This window comes from Macaca mulatta, chromosome 5, assembly GCF_049350105.2.
Source record: "Macaca mulatta isolate MMU2019108-1 chromosome 5, T2T-MMU8v2.0, whole genome shotgun sequence".
NCBI lineage: Eukaryota > Metazoa > Chordata > Mammalia > Primates > Cercopithecidae > Macaca > Macaca mulatta.
The window spans coordinates 176,955,298-176,978,454 of NC_133410.1; the positions used below are offsets into that span (position 1 = coordinate 176,955,298).

At 36.7% G+C, this 23,157-nt stretch overlaps 1 protein-coding gene and 1 non-coding gene across 15 annotated transcripts in view; one reads left to right on the plus strand and one right to left on the minus strand.

Annotated features, from left to right (window-relative positions):
* DDX60L (DExD/H-box 60 like) overlaps nt 1-22,936 on the minus strand; it is a 117,657-nt gene extending 94,721 nt beyond the window's left edge. For 5 of the 14 annotated variants that reach the window (XR_013417368.1, XM_078002415.1, XM_078002416.1 and 2 more), the window contains exons 1-6: nt 22,814-22,936; nt 15,180-15,298; nt 14,932-15,001; nt 14,228-14,417; nt 4,196-4,537; nt 400-516 (exon numbers count right to left, since the gene is read on the minus strand). Coding sequence is in view for 13 of the 14 variants with exons in the window: in XM_078002415.1 (XP_077858541.1) it covers nt 400-516; nt 4,196-4,537; nt 14,228-14,417; nt 14,932-15,001; nt 15,180-15,183 (723 nt within the window). In the remaining variant the exon portion in view is untranslated. Of the gene's footprint in view, nt 1-399; nt 517-4,195; nt 4,538-14,227; nt 14,418-14,931; nt 15,002-15,179; nt 15,299-16,197; nt 16,335-18,482; nt 18,603-22,786 lie in introns of all 14 variants that reach the window. The other 9 variants (XM_078002417.1, XM_078002406.1, XM_078002408.1 and 6 more) reach the window with 8 other exon arrangements.
* Nucleotides 13,893-14,022, plus strand: LOC114678577 (small nucleolar RNA SNORA51). The gene has a single exon (XR_003730012.2). It is a non-coding gene; the product is annotated as a small nucleolar RNA SNORA51 (small nucleolar RNA).
* Nucleotides 22,937-23,157: the final 221 nt, after the last annotated feature.

Genomic DNA, 23,157 nt, shown 5'->3' on the forward strand with positions numbered 1-23,157 from the left:
TAGTATAAAGCATAGTTTGAGAAGATCATCAGAAAATTAGATTTAAGGTATAATTAATTTCACATTTTGACTGTTTATATGGCAAATGATATCTTAGAGCCCTCCTCAATTTGAATAATGGAAAATAAACATTACTGTTGCATTAAGTACTATAACTTTCTAGTTTTCCAGAGTCCGTCTTAAAATATGGCTCCTAGAAATGAACATAAAATTACATATGCCATCCGATGAATTCAAAGTACATTGAGAGCATGACATTCTAAGATTCAGATAGTATACATGTACTAAGGAGGTATATGGCACCCTTTAGTCTGGTCTAAGGACTGACCTAATCACAAGTTGGTTCTCATTTATCAAATTCTATCAAACTTTTATTTAAAGAAATGAAAATGTTAATACCTCTTTCATCATATCATTCCATTTCAAATGTTCAAAATGAGGTGCTAATGCTGAAATCCTTCTTTCTTCCAAGTGTTGTATGAGGCTTTTATATGCACTCTGAATCACTGCTTCATTCTGTAAAAGGGAGAAAACCATATAAAATACCTTAAATAAAGTGTTTCTCAGCTGTAAAAAATGAGACACTTGATGTAAATCAAAACCACAATGAGATATTATCTCATGCCAGTCAGAATGGCAATTATTAAAAAGTCAAGAAACAACAGATGCTGGCAAGGTTGCAGAGAAATAGGAATGCTTTTACACTGTTGATGGGGATGAAATTAGTTCAATCATTATGGAAGACAGTGTGGCAATTCCTCAAAGACTCAGAACCAGAAATACCATTTGATCCAGCAATCCTATTACTGGGTATATACCCAGAAGAATATAAATCATTCTATTGTAAAGATACATGGATAAGTATGTTCACTGCAGCACTACTCACAATAGCAAAGACATGAAATCAACGCAAATGCCCATCTATCATAGATTGAATAAAGAAAATGTGGCACATATATCTCATGGAATACTATGCAGCTGTAAAAAGGAACAACATCATGTCTTTTGCAAGGACATGGATGGAGCTCGAAGCCATTATCCTCAGCAAACTAATGCAGGACCAGACAACCAAACACCACATGTTCTCACTTATAAGTGGGAGCTGAACAATGAGAACACATGGACACAGGGAAGGGAACAACACACACTAGGGCGTATTGGGGAAACGGGGGAGGGAGAGCATCAGGATAAGTAACTAATGCATGCAGGGCCTAATAACTAGGTGATGGGTTGACAGGTGCAGCAAACCACCATGGCACACATTTACCTATGTAACAAATCTGCATGTTCTGTACATGTATCCCAGAACTTAAAATAAAGTTAAATTAATTTTGTAATGAGATATTTGAATTCTACATGTGTTATAAGGTATACTAAGCAAAATCACCCTCAAATGTCTTTAGGGCAATTTTTCTTAAGCTCTGATAAACATGCATATTCCCTCTTTGCCAAATTAATTTTTATTTGAGTATAATGAATTGTTTTGGTATCATGGAGCTTTCAAAAATACAGAAAATTAAAGAAGGTAGTATGAACCCCCAATCCTGAACAATTATCAACATATAATACATCTATAATATTTATTGAGACTAATTTAAACAGTCCAAAGGGGGTGAGAAAAATAACTTTCAGAGAAATACTTACAGATAATGAATCAGGAAATAATTTCACAGAAAATAAAATCATCAATTTACAAAGAAAAGAAGGCCAGGCACCGTGACTCATGCCTGTAATCCCAGCACTCTGGGAGGCTGAGGCAGGAATATCACTTGAACCCAGAAGTTTGAAACCAGCCTGGGCAACATAGCGAGACCCCATTTCTGTTAAAAATAAATAAATACATAAATAAGGTTATTCTTAAAGAGAGACCAATCAAAACCCTAGTATTGCATTTTTAAGTCAGAGTCTGGTATTTCTCAGGCAAAATAGAGACTTACTGGTAATAGTACCTCTTCTCAATATGAAAATAAAGTCTAGAGGCTGGGCATGGTGGTTCACGCCTGTAATCTCAGCACTTTAGGAGGCCAAGGCAGGTGGATCACCTGAGGTCACGAGTTCAAGACCAGCCTGGGCAACATGGTGAAACCCCATCTCTACTGAGAATTCAAAAATTAGCCTGGCATGATGGCAGGCACCTGTAATTCCAGCAACTTGGGAGGCCAAGGCAGGCAGGAGAATTGCTTGAACCCAGGAGGCGGAGGTTGCAGTGAGCCAAGATCACGCCACTGCACTCCAGCCTAGGCAATAGAACAAGACTCAATCAAAAAAAAAAAAAAAGAAAAGAAAAGAAAATGAAGTTTAAAGTTAAAAAAAAAAATCCTGGGAAATATTTTAATGACAGAATAAAAGTAAAGCAAATAATAAGCATGACAAACATCTGTATGTCTTAATTACATGAAGGATGTTTCTCAAAACATGATAAATTTTAGTTGGTTTTATTGCCATATTGTACATTTAGAAAGCAATTTCCCAACCAAAACAAAAAACAAAGGTGGAGCTCCAATTTCAAAGGGCAGAGATCTGCTACAAAAAGTAAAAATATGAATTATATTGAAAGATTTTTTTGATAAACTATCAAATGGCCTGCATCATCAGAATTCATTTCAAAATATGAAAACTGAAATAAAACTAGATTCACTCATAAGATTATTAATATATTTTTTGACTCCCAAGTTTCATAACAGAAATACTGCATAAACCTAATGTCAACTATACCAAAATAATGAGTCTATCATAAGTCTCTGAAAATTCTACAGACTTCATGAGTTTATGTTAAGGAAAGAAATTATCTCATTACTTGCTTCTTTGACAGTCTTCTTCATTTCTTTCTCATTAAGAGTCCTTCCTCCATGTTAGCCATCATTTCACTGCCTATATGCAACACATGAACCTCTAAACACATGGATTTCCAGTTAAATGCATTTCTTACTTTCCATGATCTGGGCAGCAGGACACCCTATGGCTGAATATAGAAACTAGAGACATACTCCTTTGTTGAAATCCACTGTCAACCTTTTATTCATAAAGGAAAACCACTTCTTTACTTACAGCACTAACAAAAAAAAAAGTAAGGGTTTTCCACACCAATAATTCTCTAATTCTCTCCAGACACCAACTGGGTGCCATATAATTTAATTCCATTCTGACACTAACTACCCTAAGTTAACGCAGGCTCCACAGGGTAGGGATTCAGTCCAACAAGACTGCCCCCCACTTCAGACATGAATCACAAATGCCAGGCTTCACATGCTGATGATGGACCAGCTACAAATCTGGGGTTCCCTCTTCACGTTTGATAATTTGCTAGCATAGTTCACTGAACTCAGGAAAAGTGGTTTGCTTGCTATTACCAGTTTATGATGAAAGATTCAATTGTGGAACAGCCGGATGGAATGGATGCACAGGGCAAAGTATGAGGAGAGGGGCAGGTGGCCCCAGTAACGCCCTGGGTGCACCACCCTCCCCAACTTCCCAACCTGGGAGTTGAACAAACCTCACTGTTCAAGAGTTTTTATAGAGCTTAATATACAGCTGCTCTCATTCCCCTTCCCAGAGGTTGGTGGTTGGGACTGAAGCTTCCAGCCTCTGATGGCTTGGTCCTTTTGGTGGTCAGCCCAACCCTGAGGCTATTCAGGGGCCCCACCCTAGGTTACCTCATTAGGAAAGAATTCAGATGTGATCAAAAGCAGCTCCTTACAAATAATAAAAGACACTATTATTACTCAAGAAATACCAAAGGTTTTAGGAGCTCTGTGACAGTAACTGGGGACAAAGTGCAAATATATTTTGTATTATATTTGCATATAATAAGTATGTAAATAATATATTTCTTACGTTTGCATATAAATTTATTATACCACAATTAGGTATTTAACATGAGCAAATTACTTCAATACTCCAAACATTATTTTACAGATGAGGTGATAATATCATAATTAGATACGAATAGATAGATATAATAATGCCACAAACCTTATAGGAGTACCCTGAGAATTAAAAGAAATTTAGGAAAAGGAATTGGCATAAGTGCTTAATAAATGTCCGTCATTATCATTGTTACCATTATTAAATTTATTACCTCTTTGGAGACTGCCTATAGTAAGTTCCATTAAAAATACAGAAATATTGAGTTAGCGATTTTGAGAATTAAAACAAGAAATCAGGACAAAAAATGAGAGCTATTAATGTCAATTACCTCCTTCGAAAAAGTTTGGGTTCTGTCTGTGCTTTCCATAGTATGTGCATAAAGTCTGAGAGTATCAGATTCATGCCCTGAAGAAAGCACAACGTTGACTTTCATTCCCCAGGAATGTATGATTAAGAAGTTAAAAAGGTGCGTTTGTAAATCACTCAGGCCTTCCTCTGAAACTATCAGAAAATACGGGTAATGCTGTTCCAAGTATAACTTCCAATCTTGTGATAAGCATCCAGAAAACTCCGTTTGCACATCAACGTTAGTATTGTGTTGAAGGTGGAGAATTAAAGCAGTTCTCAATGGAAGAAGTTCAGGAAAATCAAAATATGCATATTCAGCATCCTGTGGTGACAAAAAGAAAAAAGTACATCATTTTGAAATCTTCCTTTAGTGATTTGTTAATTTTGTTGCTTACAGCACAAAGCCATATAGGACTGAACCCATGTGATCTAATTGTTTTGCTCAAGGGCCTTAAAGTTGACTCATTTCACAAGTGTATGCCACAGGTCAAGATGTGGATTGTACAGATTCATCTCCTTTACTTGAGCAGGCATACACTACTACTTCACTTCTAATTCTTTTACTCTCTATGTTCAAATAGGGATCAAAGTAGCAAGAGGATAGATGTATTCCATCTGGATTGAGAAGCTGATGTGAATCACCATTAGTAGATAAAAATGTAACATTCCAGGTGATGTGTCTCCTCCCTAATTAATGTAAGTCTTTTCTTAGCAAATCAAAATTTCTATTTCTCAAATTTACAAGAAAAAAATAACTCCGCTAAAAAGTGGGCAAAGGACATAAACAGACACTTTTCAAAAGAAGACATACGGTCAGGCACGGTGGCTCATGCCTATAATACCAGCACTTTAGGAGGCTGAGGTGGGTGGATCCTCTGAGGTCAGGAGGACGAGACCAGTCTGGCCAACCTGTTTCTACTAAAAACACAAAAATTAGGCTGGGTGCGGTGGCAGGTGCCTGTAATCCCAGCTACTTGGGAGGCTGAGGCAGGAGAATCACTTGAACCCAGGAGGCGGAGGTTGCAGTGAGGCCAAGATCATGCCACTGTACTCCAGCCTGGGCGACAGAGAGACTATGTCTCAAAACAAAACAAAAACAAAAGAAGACATACATGGAGCCAATAAGCATATAAAAAAAGCTCAGCATCACTGATCATTAGAGAAATGCAAATCAAAACCCCAATGAGATACCATCTCATGCCAGTCAAATTAAAAATTTTTTTTAAATGAGGGTTAAAATAACTCAACATAAAAAAATAACAGATGCTGATAAGGTTGCAGAGAAAAAGGAATGCTTAACACTGTTGGCGAGAGTGTGAAGTAGTTCAACCATTGTGGAAAACTGTGGCAATTCCTGAAAGATCTACCATTCGACCCAGCAATCCCATTACTGGGTATATACCCAAAGAAATATAAATCATTCCATCATAAAGACACATGCACGTGTATGTTTACTGCAGCACTATTCACAATAGCAAAGACATGAAATCAAACTAAGTCATCAATGATAGGCTGGACAAAGAAAATGTGTTACATATACATCATGGAATATTATGCATCCATAAACAAGAATGAGATCATGTCCCAAATGCAGAAACAGAAATCCAAATACTGTATGTTCTCACTTACAAGTGGGAGCTAAATCATAAGAACACAAGGACACATAGAGGAAAACAACAGACACGGGGGCCTGCGCAAGGGTGAGGAGTGGAGGATGGGAGGAGGGAGAGTATCAGGAAAAATAATTAATGGGTACTAGGCTTAATACCTGGGTGAAGAAATAATCTGTACAACAAACCCCCATAAGACAAGCTTACTTATATAACAAACCTGTACATGTACCCCTAAACTTAAAAAGTAAAAAAAAAAGAAAAAAATCTGTTTTTAAATGATATTGACAATCTAGCCTACTAGACTGTCATAATTTAAAAAGAACCCTGACTTTTCTATAGGTATCAATCAAAACACTGCTTTTACTTTTAATGGTGCCAAAACTAACCCCCACCCAAAAAAATCCTATGTATAAAGATTGAACAAATATAGACTAGAATTCTTAGCAGTAAAACAACAATTGCTTCTAGGAGTAGGATGAGGGAATGGGCTCATAATATACTTTTGTATTTGGGTTGAGATTTGTTAAAATTGGAAGCCATTTAATCTGTAATTTTTAAAAACCATAGTATAATACACTGTTGAGGATATTTATATAGATCAATCCAAATAAGGGCAGTGCCCCTATTGAATTTGCCATTCTACTGGAATGTAAATACAATTTCTTCTCAGTTTTGGTCCTAAAGGGCTTCCTAGAATTTAAGCATACAAATTCAGAGAGCAAAGAAAGGTTGTTGAGGGAAGTCTACCTCCTATCTCATGTTCCTAGATGTCCTTAAAATAAGTATCTACTGTTGTGAATACAAATTAATTTTAGCTATCAACTACTATAACTTAATGACATTTCTAGAAGATTATATTTAAGAACTGTAGAATATGTATTATTTCCAAGAACACACAGAACATTCACCAAAACAGGCCATATATTGGACCTCAAAACAAGTCCCAATAGATGTTCAAATAACTGAAATTATACAGAAATATTTTCTCCAACCACAATGGAATTAGAAATCAATGATAACACATCTAGAAAAAAACAAGAATTTATACATTAAAACAATAGTTTTTTAATTTTTAAAATTATCCTTAAGTGATTTTATAATTGTACTTTATTTTTGGTAGAAACAGGATCTCACTTTATTATTCAGGCTGGTCTTGTACTCTTGGCTTCAAATGATCCTCCCTGCTCAGCCTCTCAAAGTGTTGCTATTACACATGTGAGCCACCTCACCCGGACTAATTGCATATATCTATGGAGTACAGGGTGATATTCTGATATATATGTATACAATATGTAATGATCAGAGTAATTAGCATATTGATCACATCAGACACAATTATTTGTGTATGTGCGTGTGTTGGAAACATGCCAAATCTGCTCTTCTATTTGAAAAAATGCAATAAATTACTGTTAATTATATCCACCCTATGGTGCAATAATGTCCCCCAAGATCATCATGTTACCACAAATGACAGAATTTTGTTTTTTATAGCCAAATAGTATTATATAGTGTATATGCACACCACATTTTCTTTATCCATTCATCTGTTGATGAACACTTAGTTTGTTTCCATATGTTGGCTATGTGAATAGTGTTGCAATAAACACAGGAGGGCAGATATCTCTTTAACATACTGATTTCCTATCCTTTGAATATATACCTAGTAGTGCAGTTGTTGGTTCATATAGTAATTCCTTTTTGTGTTTTTTGAGGAACCTCCATACTGTTTTCCATAATTACTGAATTAATTCACATTCATGTCAGCAACATATGAGTTCCCCTTTCTCTACATCCTTACTAGCATTACAATATCTATTCTAATGGGGTGAGATGCTATCTTATTATGGTTTGGATTTGCATTTCTCTGATGATTAATAATGTTGACTATGCTTTCATACACATGTTGGCTACTTGTATGTCTTCTATGGAGAGATGTCTATTCAGCTCACTTGCCCACATTTTAATTGGATTATCTTTTTAAAATTCTTTTGCTATTGAGATGTGTGAGTTCCCTGCCTATCCTGGATATTAATTCCTTGTAGGATAAATACTGACAAATATTTTTCCCATTCTGAAGGTGTCTCTTTACTCTGTTGATTACTTCCTTTCCTGCACAGAAACTTTTTAGTTTGATATAATCCCATTTGTCTACTTTTGCTTTTGTTACCTATGCTTCTGAGGTCGTCGCCATAAGATCTTCACACTAACCAATGTCCTGAAGCATTTCCCCTATGTTTTTTTCTAATAGTTTCATAGTTTTGGGTCCTACATTTAAGTCCTTAATCCATTTTGAATTGATTTTTTAATACAGTGAAGGTGATGGCTCAGTTTCATTTTTCTGCATATGAATATCCAATTTCCTGAGCACCATTTACTGAAGACACTGTCCTTTCCCCAGTGAACGTTCTTGATACATTTTTGTGAAAAATCATTTGGCTATAAATACATGAATTTATTTTGGGGTTCTCTATTCTGTTCCATTGCTCCAACTGTCTATTCTTATGCCAGTACCATGCTGTTTGGGTTACTAGAGCTTTGTGGAATACCTTGAAATCTAGTAGTGAAATACCCCCAACTTTTAAAACAAATAATTTCTAAATAATCCACTGGTCAAACAAAAAAGAATCACAAGAGATGTTAGAAATTATTTCTAATTAAATAGTAAAGAAAAAAACCATTAGATGCAAATTTGTGATATGTAGCTAAAACAGAGCTTACAAGAAAAATTTTATTTATTGTTCATAAATAGAAAATAAAAAACATCTTAAAATTTCAATTTATGAAGCTAGTGGAAAAAAGAGTAAGAAAAATCCAAGAGAAACAAATAAAGACAAGGGTAGAAATCAGTGAAATTAAAAAAAGACAATACAGAAAATTAATAAAGCGAAAAAAGCTAGGTCTTTGAAAACATCAACAAAATTGATAAATCACTAACTAGATCAAGAAAAGAGAAGACACAACTTAGCAATATAAAGGATAAATGAGTGGGCAGAAGAAAATGGAAATTATCACAATAGAGAATCTGTGAGGCTTTGTCACATACAGTAGATGATACTATGGCTTTCATACATTTTTTAAAAAGTTAACTCCTTCTTTTCCCTTAGCAGTATATCAGCTTATAGAATCAGAGATACAACAATGACAAATTAATTTTAATTTGTAAAATTATGTGATGATACTTATCATTCAGAAATAGAGGAATAAAAATCTGTCCCCATTTCACCAGATGTGAATTTCAAGTAGAGCAGTTGCTATTAAGAGTTGGTGTCATGTTTCTGACCAGTCTCCTCCTGTTATTGCATCATTGGTTGTCACTAGCAGCTGGCCAAAAAATAGTCTTATTTTGCTGCATTAGTCAGGATTTCTGCAGTTTATGTTTAAAAACTGGTTTAGAGTATCCAGGTGATGGGTATAAAGTCCATGTATCTCCTTTTGGTAAGTTATAGTTATGATCTGTGTGCTTTGTAGCCTGCTACACAGAAAACAGCAGATAATCAAAGATTTAAGGGACACGGACAGCTGCCAATTCACAAAATGGGAGTGTAACATGAAAGCTTTTTAGAGGGTTTTTGTTTTTGTTCTAACAAAACATGTTAGAACACGTTTTGTTAGAATACGTGTTGCTTTTATACTGTTCTTCTTTTCCTTAAGACAGGAATCAAGCTTATATATAAACTGTCGGTCATTTTAGTTTCCTTCTGTGTCATTCAGTGTAAAACTGCATAATGTGAAAATAAATGAAAAAATAAATATTTAGTGGCCAGGAACAGTGGCTCATGCCTGTAATCGCAGCACTCTGGGAGGCCAAGGTAAGTGAATTGCTTGACCTTGGGAGTTGGAGACTAGCCTGTACAACATAGCAAGACCCTATCTTTATAAAAAATACAAAAATTAGCCAACCATACTGCCACACAGCTGTAGTCCCAGCTACTCAGGAGGCTGAGATGGGAGGATCACTTGAGCCCAGGACACAGAGGTTGCAGTGTGCCAAAATCACGCTACTGCTGTGTTGCAGCCTGGGAGCTAGAGTGAGAACCTGTCTTGAATTTAGAAAAAAAGAAAATTTAGTTTCTGTTCCAAAAAAAAAAAAAAAGAGAGGATGCTAACTAACACTAACATCACTACAAATCTTTAGGCAATAAGAGGAAAATAAGAGAATATTACAGACAACTTTATGCCAAAATATTAGACAACTTAGATAAGATGGGCAAATCCCTTGACATATACAATTAACAAAACTGACACAACATAAAACAGAAAGTCTAAATAGCCCTATATTTATTAAAGAAATTGACTTTTTTATCAAAAATTTTCTTCCAAGGAAAACTCCAGACCCAAACGGTTTCACAGGAAAATTTGATCAAATTTTATCAAATTCATCTGAGGCAACAATACCAATCTCACAAAGACTTTTTCAGAAAATAGAAGAGGAAAATGGGCTTTTCAACACATTCACCAGGTCGGCATGATCCTGATACCAAAACCAGAAAAAGACATTATAAAAAATAAAATTGGCCTGGGAAGGTGGCTCATGCCTGTAATCTCAGTACTTTGGGAGGCTGAGGCAGGCGGATCACCTGAGGTCCAGAGTTGAAGACCACCCTGACCAACATGGGAAAACCCCATCTCTGCTAAAAATACAAAAATCAGCCAGGCATGGTGGCGCATGCCTGTAATCCCAACTACACGGAGGCTGAGATAAAAGAATTGCTTGAACCTGGGAGGCGGAGATTGCAGTGAGCCGACACCATTCCTTTGTACTCTAGCCTGGGCAACAGAGTGAGACTCCATCTCAAATAAATAAATAAATAAACAAACAAACAAATAAATAAATAAATAAAATTACAGATTAATATTTTTCATGACTATATACCAAAAACACTTAAAAGATTAGGAAATCAAACCCAGCAATATATTCAAGAAATGATATCTATCATGACCAACTGAGGTTTTCCCAGGAATAAAAGATTGAATTGAATTAGTATTTAAAAATCACTTAATGTAATCTACCAAATTAATAAAAGAGGAAAGATGTATCAGAGTTTCAATGAATGTAGAAAAAGCATTTTTTAAAATGTAACACCTATTAATTATAGAAACTCTCGGAAAACCTAAAATAAGAATAAATTTCCTCAATTTGATAACGGATATACATAAAATAACTACAGTTAATATGATACCTAGTAGGGAAATAATGGACACTTTCCCTTTAAGATCAAGAACCAGGTAAAGATTCCCACTCACTCTACTTCAGCATTTCTAGAGGTGCCAATCACTATCATAAGGCAAGAAAAAGCAATTAAAAAATAAAATCAGAAAATAAGAAATAAGCATGTATTTATTCACTGGAGACATTGAAAAATCTAAGAAATATACAAATAATCAACTGAAATTAATAAGTTGTTTTAATAAGATTGCAGGATACCAGTTAACAAACAAAATCAATTCTACTTCTATATACAAACAGCAAAAAATAAAAAATTATTTTTAAAAATTCAATTTACAGTAAGATCAAAACATGAAATATCTTGAAATAGATTTAGCAAAAGACATGCAAGACCTCCACACTGAAGACTACAAAACTGATAAAAGAAATTAGAGATCTTAAAAAAAACAGAGATATACATTGTGTTCACTAACTGAAAGACTATATTGATCTACAAATTTAATGAATATCAATTAAAATCCCATTTTTTTAAAAACAGAAATTGGCAAGCTGATTCTAAAATTTGTGTGGAAATGCAGAGAACCTAGAATAGCCAAAGTTAAACAAAGAAGAACAAAGTGGGTTTCAAGATTTACTATAAAATTATACAAATCAGTACATTGTGGTACTGGTAATTTGTTAAATCCTTTGATAGAACATAGTAGAAAGCCCAGAAATGGACCTACACATGCATAATCATTTGATTTTTGATGAAGAAACCAAAGCAATCTACTGATAGAAGAAAAATGTTCTCAACAATGGATGCTGGAACAAATGAACCTCAATTCCCAATTCACATCACAAACACACAAAAATTAATTCAAGAAATATCATAGACCAAAATGCAAAAGCTGAAACTACATACTTCTAGAATTATTAATAAATATAGGAAAATATCTTTGTGACTAAGAGATAGGCAATGATTCTTATCAGGATATAGGCACAATAACCATTAAAGAATAATAAATTAGATTTCATCAAAATTAAAATATCTGGTCATCCAAAGATAGCACCAAGAAAATGAAGTGGCATAAGAAAATGAAGTGGCAGCTGGGCATGGTGGCTCATGCCTGTAATCCCAGCACTTTGGGAGGCCGAGGCGGGTGGATCACGAGGTCCGGAGATGGAGACCATTCTGCTAACACAATGAAACCCCATCTCTACTAAAAATACAAAAAATTAGCTGGGCGTGGCGGTGCACACCTGTAGTCCCAGCTACTTGGGAGGCTGAGGCAGGAGAATGCCATGAACTCGGGAGGCGGAGGTTGCAGTGAGCTGAGATCGCGCCACTGCACTCCAGCCTAGGTGATGGAGCAAGACTCCACCTCAAAAAAAAAAAAAAAAGAAAAGAAAAGAAAGAAGGAAAATGAACTGGCAAGCCACAGACTGGAAAATATATTTGCAATAATATATATGACAAGAAGTTGTATACAGAATATATCAAGAACTATTACAACTCAATATGAAAAAGATAAAGAATCCAATTTAAAATGGTCAAAAAATATGAGCAGGTGCTTCACAAGTCATAGTATACAAACGAACAATAAGCACTTGAAAAAGTAGGCAACATCATTAGTCATTTGATAAATATGATAAATACCAATTAACATAACACCACACATCCAACAGAATGGTTGGACTGACCAAATACAAATGTTTGCAACTACATAGGGCACCAGAACTCTTATTCATTGCTGGAGTTAGTGTGAAGGGGCACAACTACCTTAGGAAAAGCTTTGGCAGTTTTATAAAATATGTATTTCAATCACAGATATATGTACAAGGAAAATGAAAACTTATATCCACACAGACTTGTGTGCGAATGCACATAGGATCTTTATTCATCTAGGCAAGATATTGAAACAGGAAAATGGGGAAACAAAACGTGGCACATTTCTACAATAAAACCTTACTCAAAAGCGATAGAAGGAGCAAAATACCACTGCCCACAACAAAATGGGTGCCTCTCAAAATTATTATGTTGAATGAAAGGTTTATACAAAGAGTTCACACTGTAAAATTCTATTTATTAAAAGTTCTAGAACTTTGGGAGGCCAAGGCAGGTGGATCACCTGAGGTCAGGTGTTCAAGACCAGCCTGACCAATATGATGAAACCCTGTCTCTACTAAAAATACAAAAATTAGCTGAGCATGGTGGCATGCGCCTATAATTCCAGCTACTTGGGAGGCTGAGAGAGTAGAAATGCTTGAACCCAGGAGAAAGAGGTTGCAGTGAGCCAAGATCATGGCATTGCACTCCAGCCAATGCAACAAGAGGGAAACTCCATCTCAAAAACAAAAACAAAAAAAGTTCTACAACAGGCAAAACTAAAGAGGCAATAGAAAGGATTTAAACAGTGGTTGCTTCTAGGGGATGGAGTGAGAATGGACTGGGCAGGGGCATGAGAAGACGTACTGTGGAACAAGAGTTTGGGTTACACATGCATGCATTTGTCAAAACTCAATGGACTGGTAAATACTATGCACTTGGCAAAGCTCATTAAATGGCATTAGGTTGGAGCAAAACTTTTTGTAACACATTTAAGAACTGTGTATTTTATTTCATGTAAATTTTACCATCAAAAAAACGTGCGAATAAGTACCGAACTCTAGTTAATGGAATGTATGATGAAATGTTTCAGAGTTAAATGTAATGTCTATAACTACTTTGAACTGCACCCCCAAAATAAAAGGATTGAAAGGTGAATAAAGGCATGGATAAGCTTACAGATATATGAAGAAGTAAAATAAAATGTAATTGTAGGATTTAGATGGCGGAATATAGATATTTGCTCCACAACCTTTCAACTTAGGTATATTTGAAATTTTTATAACAAAATATCGAAACCTAAAGAATGGGCTTCCTGGTGCTTACCACAGGCTGAATTCTTACACCGACTGTATAGAAAAGGAGGTAGAGTAAACTACCCCATATATCCCTCAGCCCAGGCTCTGTGCCTGACCTATATTATGAACGTGGGAACAGAGTTGAGGAAAAAAAAATTAATAAAATAAAAAGTAAAGAATGGTTATCTCTGAGTAGTGAAATTATGGGTATTTTTTTCTTTTGTTAACCTGTCTTTTTATATTTTCTATGATGGCATGCTTCATTTTAGGTCAAAGACTATTTAGGTTAAGAGATTTCAGTTATAGTCTTCAAAGGACTAAAAAGACATCAATCATCATACATTACCTTGAAGAAAACTACGGCGAATTGTCCTCCATTACTCATAAGATCCACAAGATAGCATTCAACCAGATAGAAAAAGTGGAGATTCTGTCCCCACTTGAATGATTTTACACACAGGCACGTGACAAGCAAGGAATCTCCATCAATCACAAAAAAATTAGATTCCACGAAATCATTTAATATGCTGGAATACCTAAAATAAAAATCAAAGAGATAAAACTCACAGATGTTTCACAGAGACTTTGTTGCTGTTGTTGTTACTATTGCATAAGCTACTATTTGTTGAGTACTTCATGCCAGTCTACGATACCTTTTCAAATATCTCATTTAAGCAACTGTCCTTTATAAGAAGGAGATAGCACAATTACTATTTTATTAAAATAAAATTACGCTTAGAGAGGCAAAGGAATTTATCCAATGCTAAATGGCAGAGCCAGGATTCGAACTTGAGAATATGATTCTACAGGCTGTTATTCTGGATAAGGACATATATAACCCCCAACTCCATAAATCTGATTGCTTTAGGAAACTATCTGTTCAGTGACAGCTTTGACAACTATAGGAAGAAGAGTATGTTCCCATCCTCTCCAAGTTGCCCCAAGACAAATAGGTTGAGTGATCATGTATATGTATACGGGTTAAGAGGGATGTCGATACCCAGAGTATACAATAGTATAGCTCCTTCTTTTTTACTTCACAGTACTTACCCAGCTTTTGGCATTTCATTCAAAATTAACTTTGTCATTTTCCTGAAAAATCCTTCATGATCCTTTAACCCTAAAAAAAAAAAAAAAAGAGACTTTTTGAGCCATCAATATTTTTACACAGCTATATAATTTAGTAATTATTAAGGAAAGGAAATATAGATATCCAATTACTTTGTAACGTTATTGAATCTGAATATCTTACAAGATTGTGGTTTTATAGGCTACAAATATCAAAGATTGAGAATTACCCATCGTTGCTGCTTCTTGGGCTATAGGGTAGAAGAGTAGAGCTGGAATTTATTAAATATGGCTGATATATTTTATTTTGGCACCTCTAAAATGGCTACATTTGATGTGAGTGGTGACTCTGTAATAAAAGAAAAAAAAATAGAACTGCATTTATTCCTAAAACAAAGAAACGAACCCAAAAAATACGGTTACAATTTTCACAGAGCAAGCAGTCTAGTAAACAAACAAATATTGATCAAATAATCATACAAACAATTTCAAATCACAAATGTGACAAAAGGCACAGAGATGAGGGTGGCTTCCCTAAGGAAGTAATGCATGAACTGAGACCTGAAGGAATGAGTACTCCCTTATAGTTAATTTGCCCCCCAAAAAAGGAATAAAAAGTATTCTTGGCAAAGGGAACAGCATGTGCAAAGGCCCTGTGACAGAAGACAGTATGGAAAGTATGAGATTCAGAAAAGAAGTGAGTGCAGTTACAGCAGAGGGTAAGGCTGTGACAGACAAGGTTAGAGAAAAAGGAAGCTAGGGAGTCTTCTAAGGGATTTTAAGGTGTTTCGTCTTCATCTTCAGAGCTAAATTCAGCCATTGATGGGTTTTAAACTGGTTGTAATTTGATTATACTTGCATTTGGAAAACATTATCTTTAGTACAGAGAGCAGACTGAAAGGGGAGATGTATAGAGAAAGCTACTGAAATCGTCCTGTAGAAAGATGATGGTGGTTTGAGGTAATGCAGTGCTATTTAGAGCTGGAGAGATGCAGATTCATCAGGGGGACAGTTTGAAGGTAAATGTGACATAGTTTGGCAATAGATTCCACATGGGAAGGGAGAGTTGGGAGTGTCACGAATGACTCCTCAGATCCTAGCAAGGACAAGAGAATGGATGATGGGGCTTGGACAAAGCATGCTGAAAGGTGGACAGTTTCTGGGCTAGAAATAGAACTGTCAAGTCATTTGATTTCTAAAGATAACTGAGGAAATGAGTATATTTCACAGGTAGAAGAAATCACTGACCGGTGCTTATTAGTGACTCTGGGTCACTCCCAAAATAAGTTTCTGGCCACTCCTGATCACTCCCAAAATGAACTATTGGCACTCAAATCCTTGTCTTGGGAGCTGATTCTGGGAGAACTCACTTCTTCACTTCATACCTACCATAAAGAATAGCAGCAATATACAGTTAGAACTCAACATGGCCACAGGATTGGTAAGTAGAAAAGTAATTATAGCCAAAGAAAGTACTCTCTCTGTGAAACTGAAGGGACAGAAAGCAGAATGCATTTATTCAACAACTATTGAATGAGCAAACACCTGCTGTGTGACAGGCACTGCACTTGGGGGTGGGAGTCTAGTGAAAAGGACAAAAGTAGACTTTGCTGCACTCTAGGAGCTTATCATCTAGTAGAAAAAAAATAAATAAAATTTTAAATATTTAAAAGTTAAGTACTATTTAAAAAATAAAAGAGTTATAACGAATTGGACAGGATTGCTACAGACAGTATCTCCAAGAAAGTGACATTTCAGAGGAGCCCTGAAGGAGTGAATGGAGTAGTCATTCAAAGAGCCCCTCCCATTTAAGAGAGAGACAGGATAGGGAAGCCTAAAACAGCTTTTTTTATTAAGCACTGTGATTTTTAAATTTTATAATATGAATACAAAAGTAAGGATCGTCAGATATAAAATACTGATCGGACAGAAAATAAACACCAAAAATGAAGACAAATAAATAAACAAAATAAAAGAAAATCAAAATATTCTAAAAGACATACTGAGAAAACAGAGATAATTTAGGAGCCAAAAGAGAAATTTAAAAAATTCCAACTAGAATTTTCATACAGAATCAAAGACATTGAATCTATGAAGTAGGAGCTTGCATGCTGCTATTGAAAAGAAAAAATACAGGAACAAGAAAGCACTCTTGAAAATTCAAAGCAAGATTGCAGATATAAAATAAATTAGTTTGCTGAACAATAAAACAGAATCCCAAGTTAAAAGACAGAGTCCAGAAAGACAATGAGATAGAAATCAGAGAAACATTAAGACACATGAAAGATTGATCAAAGCTTATATAATCCATTAAAAGGTAATCCCAGAGGAAATAACTGGGATACCAGAATGAGTGGTAAAAATAATCGAAAACATAATGTGAGAAAATGTAATTTAAGAAGGCTGCCTCAGGGCTGAAGAAAAATATGAATCCCTAGATTAAAAACGTTCTCCAAAAACAAAATACATTTGATGAAAAAAGAGAAAGCCACAGCTAGAGATATCCTGATAAAATTTTAGTGCTCCAAAGATAAAGAGAAAATCTAAAATCGGGCAAAAAGGAAAGACATTTTAGTCACAAAAGAATGAATATGAAAGAGGCATTAAAATGAATAAGAACATGAGCTCTGAAACCAGGATGCCTGGGTTGAATTCCTAACTGTACAACTAACTAGTTGTGTGGCCTGAGGCAAATTGCTTCCATCTCTGTTTCCTGTCTGCGAATTTGGAATATTATTATTATCCTAGGGTTGTCAAGATAAAATGTGTTAATACATAAACTGCTTAAAGAGCACTGGACATAGTGAAAACTGATTAAAGTCAGCTCTTTTAACATTATGGCCAACACTGAATGCTCTGACACATGACCAACATCTTTCATCCTCTTTAATGCTTTGAAAAGTCTACTGTAATCAAGTTTTAATGATATAGGATGCATTTCCTATTTGGATCTGATCACAAAACTTGACTCCAAAATGAATACTGTATATACAGTTATTTTTTGTTGTTGTTTTTCCATTTTTAGACTTAATATATAGACAAATAACAATGAACTTAATTTTTTCAGAGAACCAAAATGTAAATGTTTTGAACATTGTTAATATATTAAAATAGCTAACCAATTTGAGAAGTACAAAGAGGGAAAAACGGTAGGAAAAGAGTAGGAATGCTACGATTATCATTTATTTAAAAAAAAAAAAAGGGAGCCCAGAAATAGCATCCAAAGATAATGTTATATACTAAATGTTTATGTCCCTCCAAAATTCGTATTTTAAAGCCCTAAACCCCAGTGTGATGATAATTGGAGATGGGGGCTTCAGGAAGTAATAAGGATTAGAGGAGGCCATAAGAATAGGGTCCTTATCTGATAGGATTGGAGTCTTCTTAAGAAGAAACATCAGAGAGCTCATACTCTCTCCCTTCTCCCTTCCCCCTGCCACCTCCCTCCCCACCCCCCACCCCCATCTGCTCCCTCCCTCTCTCAGAACACAGCAAGAGGGTAGTCATGTACAAACCAGGAAGACATCCCTCACCAGAACCTGAATCAGCCAGAATCTTCATCTTCTACTTCACAGCCTCCAAAATAGTGAGAAACAAATTTCTGTTGTTTAAGCCACCACTCTATAATATTTTGTCATGGCAGCTTTAGCAAACTAAGAGAGAAGATAAATCAAAAAATAAAGATTTAAGAAATAAAAGTTTTTAAAAAGAACATGCTTTGCAATGAAAAACAAACAAACAAACAAAAAACACTTATCCTCTATTGTCACGTTATACAAAGTGTAACCCTGATTAATAGTATGAGAAGTTTGTCTTTACAGAAGTAACCCAGTTCAAAAAAATTAAAGAAATGAGGAATTTATATTTTCCTCATTTTGAAACATCTAATAAATTAATGGATCTAGATATTGAACATCAATGGATACTAACATCATAAAAATAGAGATAGCAAGACATTTTCTGTCTCTGAATGGAATATGGGGCCATCTATGTGAACTCTTAACAAAAATATAAAAAATTAAAAATAACTGATTATGCCTCTAATTCTAAGAACTAATAGAGAATAGCAAGGAGAGGCAAAGAGTCAGAGATGAAGAGAGAGAGAGAGAAAGACGGAACACTATAGATTAAAAAACAAGACATTTATACACCAATTGTAATGTGAAGACTTTCTTTTGGATTCTGATGGAAGTTAAAAAAATTGAAAAAAAAACATATGTATTGGATCAGAGATATTAACTGTCCACTAAAATTCATGCTCCTCCTTCCACATGTAAGAATTATCACTGAGAAGTAGCTATCTGGCCAATGACTAGATTTTCCCCATTCTTTTGCATCTGGAGATAGCCATGAAATTAGTTCTTACCAATGGAATTTGAGTGGAAGTGATAGCCAGACTTTTGAGAAGTAGGTACACCTTCTCTACTCTTACTTCTCTTTACAAAGTTAGGTGCGAAGAATATGAAGACTCCAGGGAACAGTGGAACCACCATATGGAAGAAACGGGGTCCCTGAATCACTATTGGGCCCACTGGCCAGGAAAATCTGCTTTGAACTCTTAGAAGGACAATATATATAAACTTCTATTGTGCAATGCCACTGAAATTTAGAAGTTGTATTTGCTACAGAAGTTAGCATTCCCTTACTGCTACAGAAATTGGTACAAAAGTGAAATCCTGGCCGGGCGCGGTGGCTCACGCCTGTAATCCCAGCACTTTGGGAGGCTGAGGCGGGTGGATCACGAGGTCAGGAGATCGAGACCGTCCTGGTTAACACAGTGAAAGCCCGTCTCTACTAAAAATACAAAAAATTAGCCGGGCTTGGTGGCAGGCACCTGTAGTCCCAGGAACTCAGGAGGCTCAGGCAGGAGAATGGCCTGAACCCAGGAGGCGGAGCTTGCAGTGAGCCCAGATCCTGCCACTGCACTCCAGCCTGGGTGACAGAGAAAGACTCCGTCTCAAAATAAATAAATAAATAAATAAATAAATAAATAAATAAATAAATAAATGAAATGAAATCCTTCCTATCAATACATAATTGTATAGTGCTATCATTCTTTTAATCTAAAACGCCATGAACTGCAAGATGCACCATCATTTTATGTACCACTAATTTTCTTAATACTAACAAACTATAACATACCACACAGATATAGTTTTCATCCTCATCTTAGATGTAAAAAGAGAAGACGTGGATTATAAAACCATTAACATGGTATGTATTTCCACCCTAATGGACAGATAATAGGCAGTGAGAAACTAGGCTTCTTGGGCTTAAAAGTTGGAAACCCAGGTGATACAAAGCAAAATATCTAGTAAAAATCATCCCCTCCAAAACTAGGAAGCCAACCACATGCCAACAAGCCTGATGCTCACAGAAAAGTGATTGGAAAAGGTTGATGGTCAATGTCTATAGTGTTTTAGTTGCTGTTTTTGAGGAGTTATGACCAAAGAAGAATGGGAAAGAGAAATGTCTTAAGAAAGAACTGGGTGGTATGAAAGCAGAGCTAGAAGGAAGAGAATTGGCTGGACACAGTGGCTCACACCTATAATCCCAGCCCTTTGGGAAGCCCATGTGGAAGGATTGCTTGAGGCAAGGAGTTCGAGACCAACCTGGGCAACAAAAATGAGACCACATTCCTATTTAAAAAAGGAAGGGAAGGGAAGGGTAGGGAGAGGGAAGGGAGAGAGAAAGGAAGGGAGAGAGAAAGGAAGGGAGATGGAAGGGGAGGGAGAGGGAAGGGGATGGAGGGAGGGAGGGAGGGAGGGAGGGAGGGAGGGAAGGAAGGAAGGAAGGAAGGAAGGAAGGAAGGAAGGAAGGAAGGAAGGAAGGAAGGAAGGAAGGAAGGAAGGAAGGGGAAAGGAGGAGAAGAAGGAAGGGAGCCAAGAAATTTGGGTCGCACAGGTGACAGTTTCTGTACTGCAAATAAAAAGTGACAAGACTTAAAAAAAAAAAAAAAACCTTGCTCAACAAAGACTCATAAAGAATTCTCAGTTAAACAGAAGGACTTAGTCTTGCTGCAAATGTTATGTGGAGGTGTTACCTTCCCAGGCCAGACTATCATTTCAAATGAATTTAAGACAGATTCTGCTAATTTGAGAGGGAATTAAGGATGAAAATAGAAACTCTCTGGGTGTAATTAACGCCATAGGAAACTAGAACATCAGAAGCTGGATACATTTCTTAGAGAATTGTATTTCCAAATAAACTGTGAGCTGCCTTAAAAATGGTTACATCAGTAAAATAAGCAGCAGGTTATAAAAAAGGGTTGTATCAGTAAATCAACCAGCAGGTCTCCATACTTACGAAGCAGAAAATGAGCCTGCAGCAGGGAAAACCGCAGAGATTTCCACCCATATCAACATAGCCGTGGATGATAATTAACATGGATATTTTATTAAAAGCCATAAAGCCAATCATGAGAAGAAATTTTAAAAATATATAACTCATATTGGAAGACAAAGTGGGTGGCTTGGGTGTTCCTTTCACAGGGAGTCGTTGGAGTCTGTCTAAAGTTGATAAAACAAAAAACTGATTTGTAAGCATATAAGTTATAAGCAACCAAGAAAGAAATGTATATATTTGGAGTGGTAACGCCTCAGGAGAACTAAAACTGTGAGACTGAGTATGAAGGGGAAAGTAGTAGAGAAGCGCATTTAATTTTTGTTTTATGTCTTTCTCTTCTGCTTCAAATAAAACTGATCAATAATGACCCAGCATACCATGGGGTACCATACAGCAATTATTAAATGAGACTGACAGGTACCAATAAATCATGAACCGAGAAAAGCATACCAGTATGACAGACAAAATATCTTTTAAAGATAGAGATGGACAGATGATGGATGGATGGATGGATGGATGGATGGATGGATGGATGGATGGATGGTTGGATGGTTGGATGGTTGGATGATGGATGGATGGATGGATGGATGGATGGATGGATGGATGGATAGAAAGAGAGATAGGAGCTACAGACAGAAACTCGTTTCTTTGTAGAGTATCAGGAAGGATTCACACTAAAGTACCCCCAAATCTTTGGGATAGAAGGGGAAGGGCCTTGGAAGCATAATCCACTCTCATTTATTTTAGTACCCTCAACTCTCAGCACCTGAGTTCCACTAAACTTCAAACTGCAAATCTTAGGTTGAATGATATGTTACTGCTTTCAGGAGAATACTCGAAATCATGAAGGTCTGTATGTCGTTGATGTTATGGTTTGGACTTCTTACTGTGTCTTTAAAGGACTTGCTTCTGTCTGGTTCTGACCGCTTTTTCTAGCAGTCATTAGGAGCTTCATAATCCTGAAGTCCCCATCACGGACGATGTCAGCTTCTTTATGGAAAACCTTGAGGACTTTATTATAAATTTATCATTGTAACTTTGTAAACAAAAGAGAAGCGGGGAAAGAGAACGAAGTACCTTTGGGGGAAATAACAAAGCCTGACTTCCGCTATTAAGAGCTTAAATCCAAGAGGAAAGAAAGGAAGCGGCTTGCTGCCTGTCAATGTCCAGGTTCGACTGGCTGTACTCATTCTGATGACCCTTACTTTCTCCTCAGTACCCCAGATCCCCAGCCCCCACGGGTGAAGAGCACCCGTTAAAAGCCTGAGCACTCTCCTCTCTCATGGCGGTTGTCCCTCTTCCCTACCCCTCCCCAAGCCCGTTCTACGCCTGCCCGCGAAGCTGCCGCCGGAGCCCAGTGGGCGCCCCAGCTCCCCGCCCCCGGCGCGCACGAAGCCACCGGGCCACCTCCCCGCCCGGTCCATCGGAATGTTGAAGGAAATCTAGAACCCCGCGGGACAGCTCCAGGGTCAGTAGCGACACCCCACGTCACCTGCAATCCTCACCCCGACCACCGAACCTGCTAGGTCCATAGAGCGTCTGAGCTGCACGCCCCGCGGGGAGGAGGTGGAGCAGAGGTGACCGAGCACAGGGCCTGGTGGAAGGGGTTCAGCCCCTGGCGTCGGTCTGGGCGCTCTGAGCCACACAGCAGCCAGCGCCTGAGTTTTTATCGAGGGAGTTAGTTTCGGTTTCTTTTCTCTATCCTGGGGCCTTTTCGATTTCCCCAATTTTCTGAAGGTAGAATATAGGTCTGCATTGGTTTACTCTGATCATCTTAGGGAGGTAATAGCAGAAGCGATGATATGCTATCTGGGACATGCATGTAAGAGCAGAGAAACCTGGGAGTCTAAACAAGGAATTGAG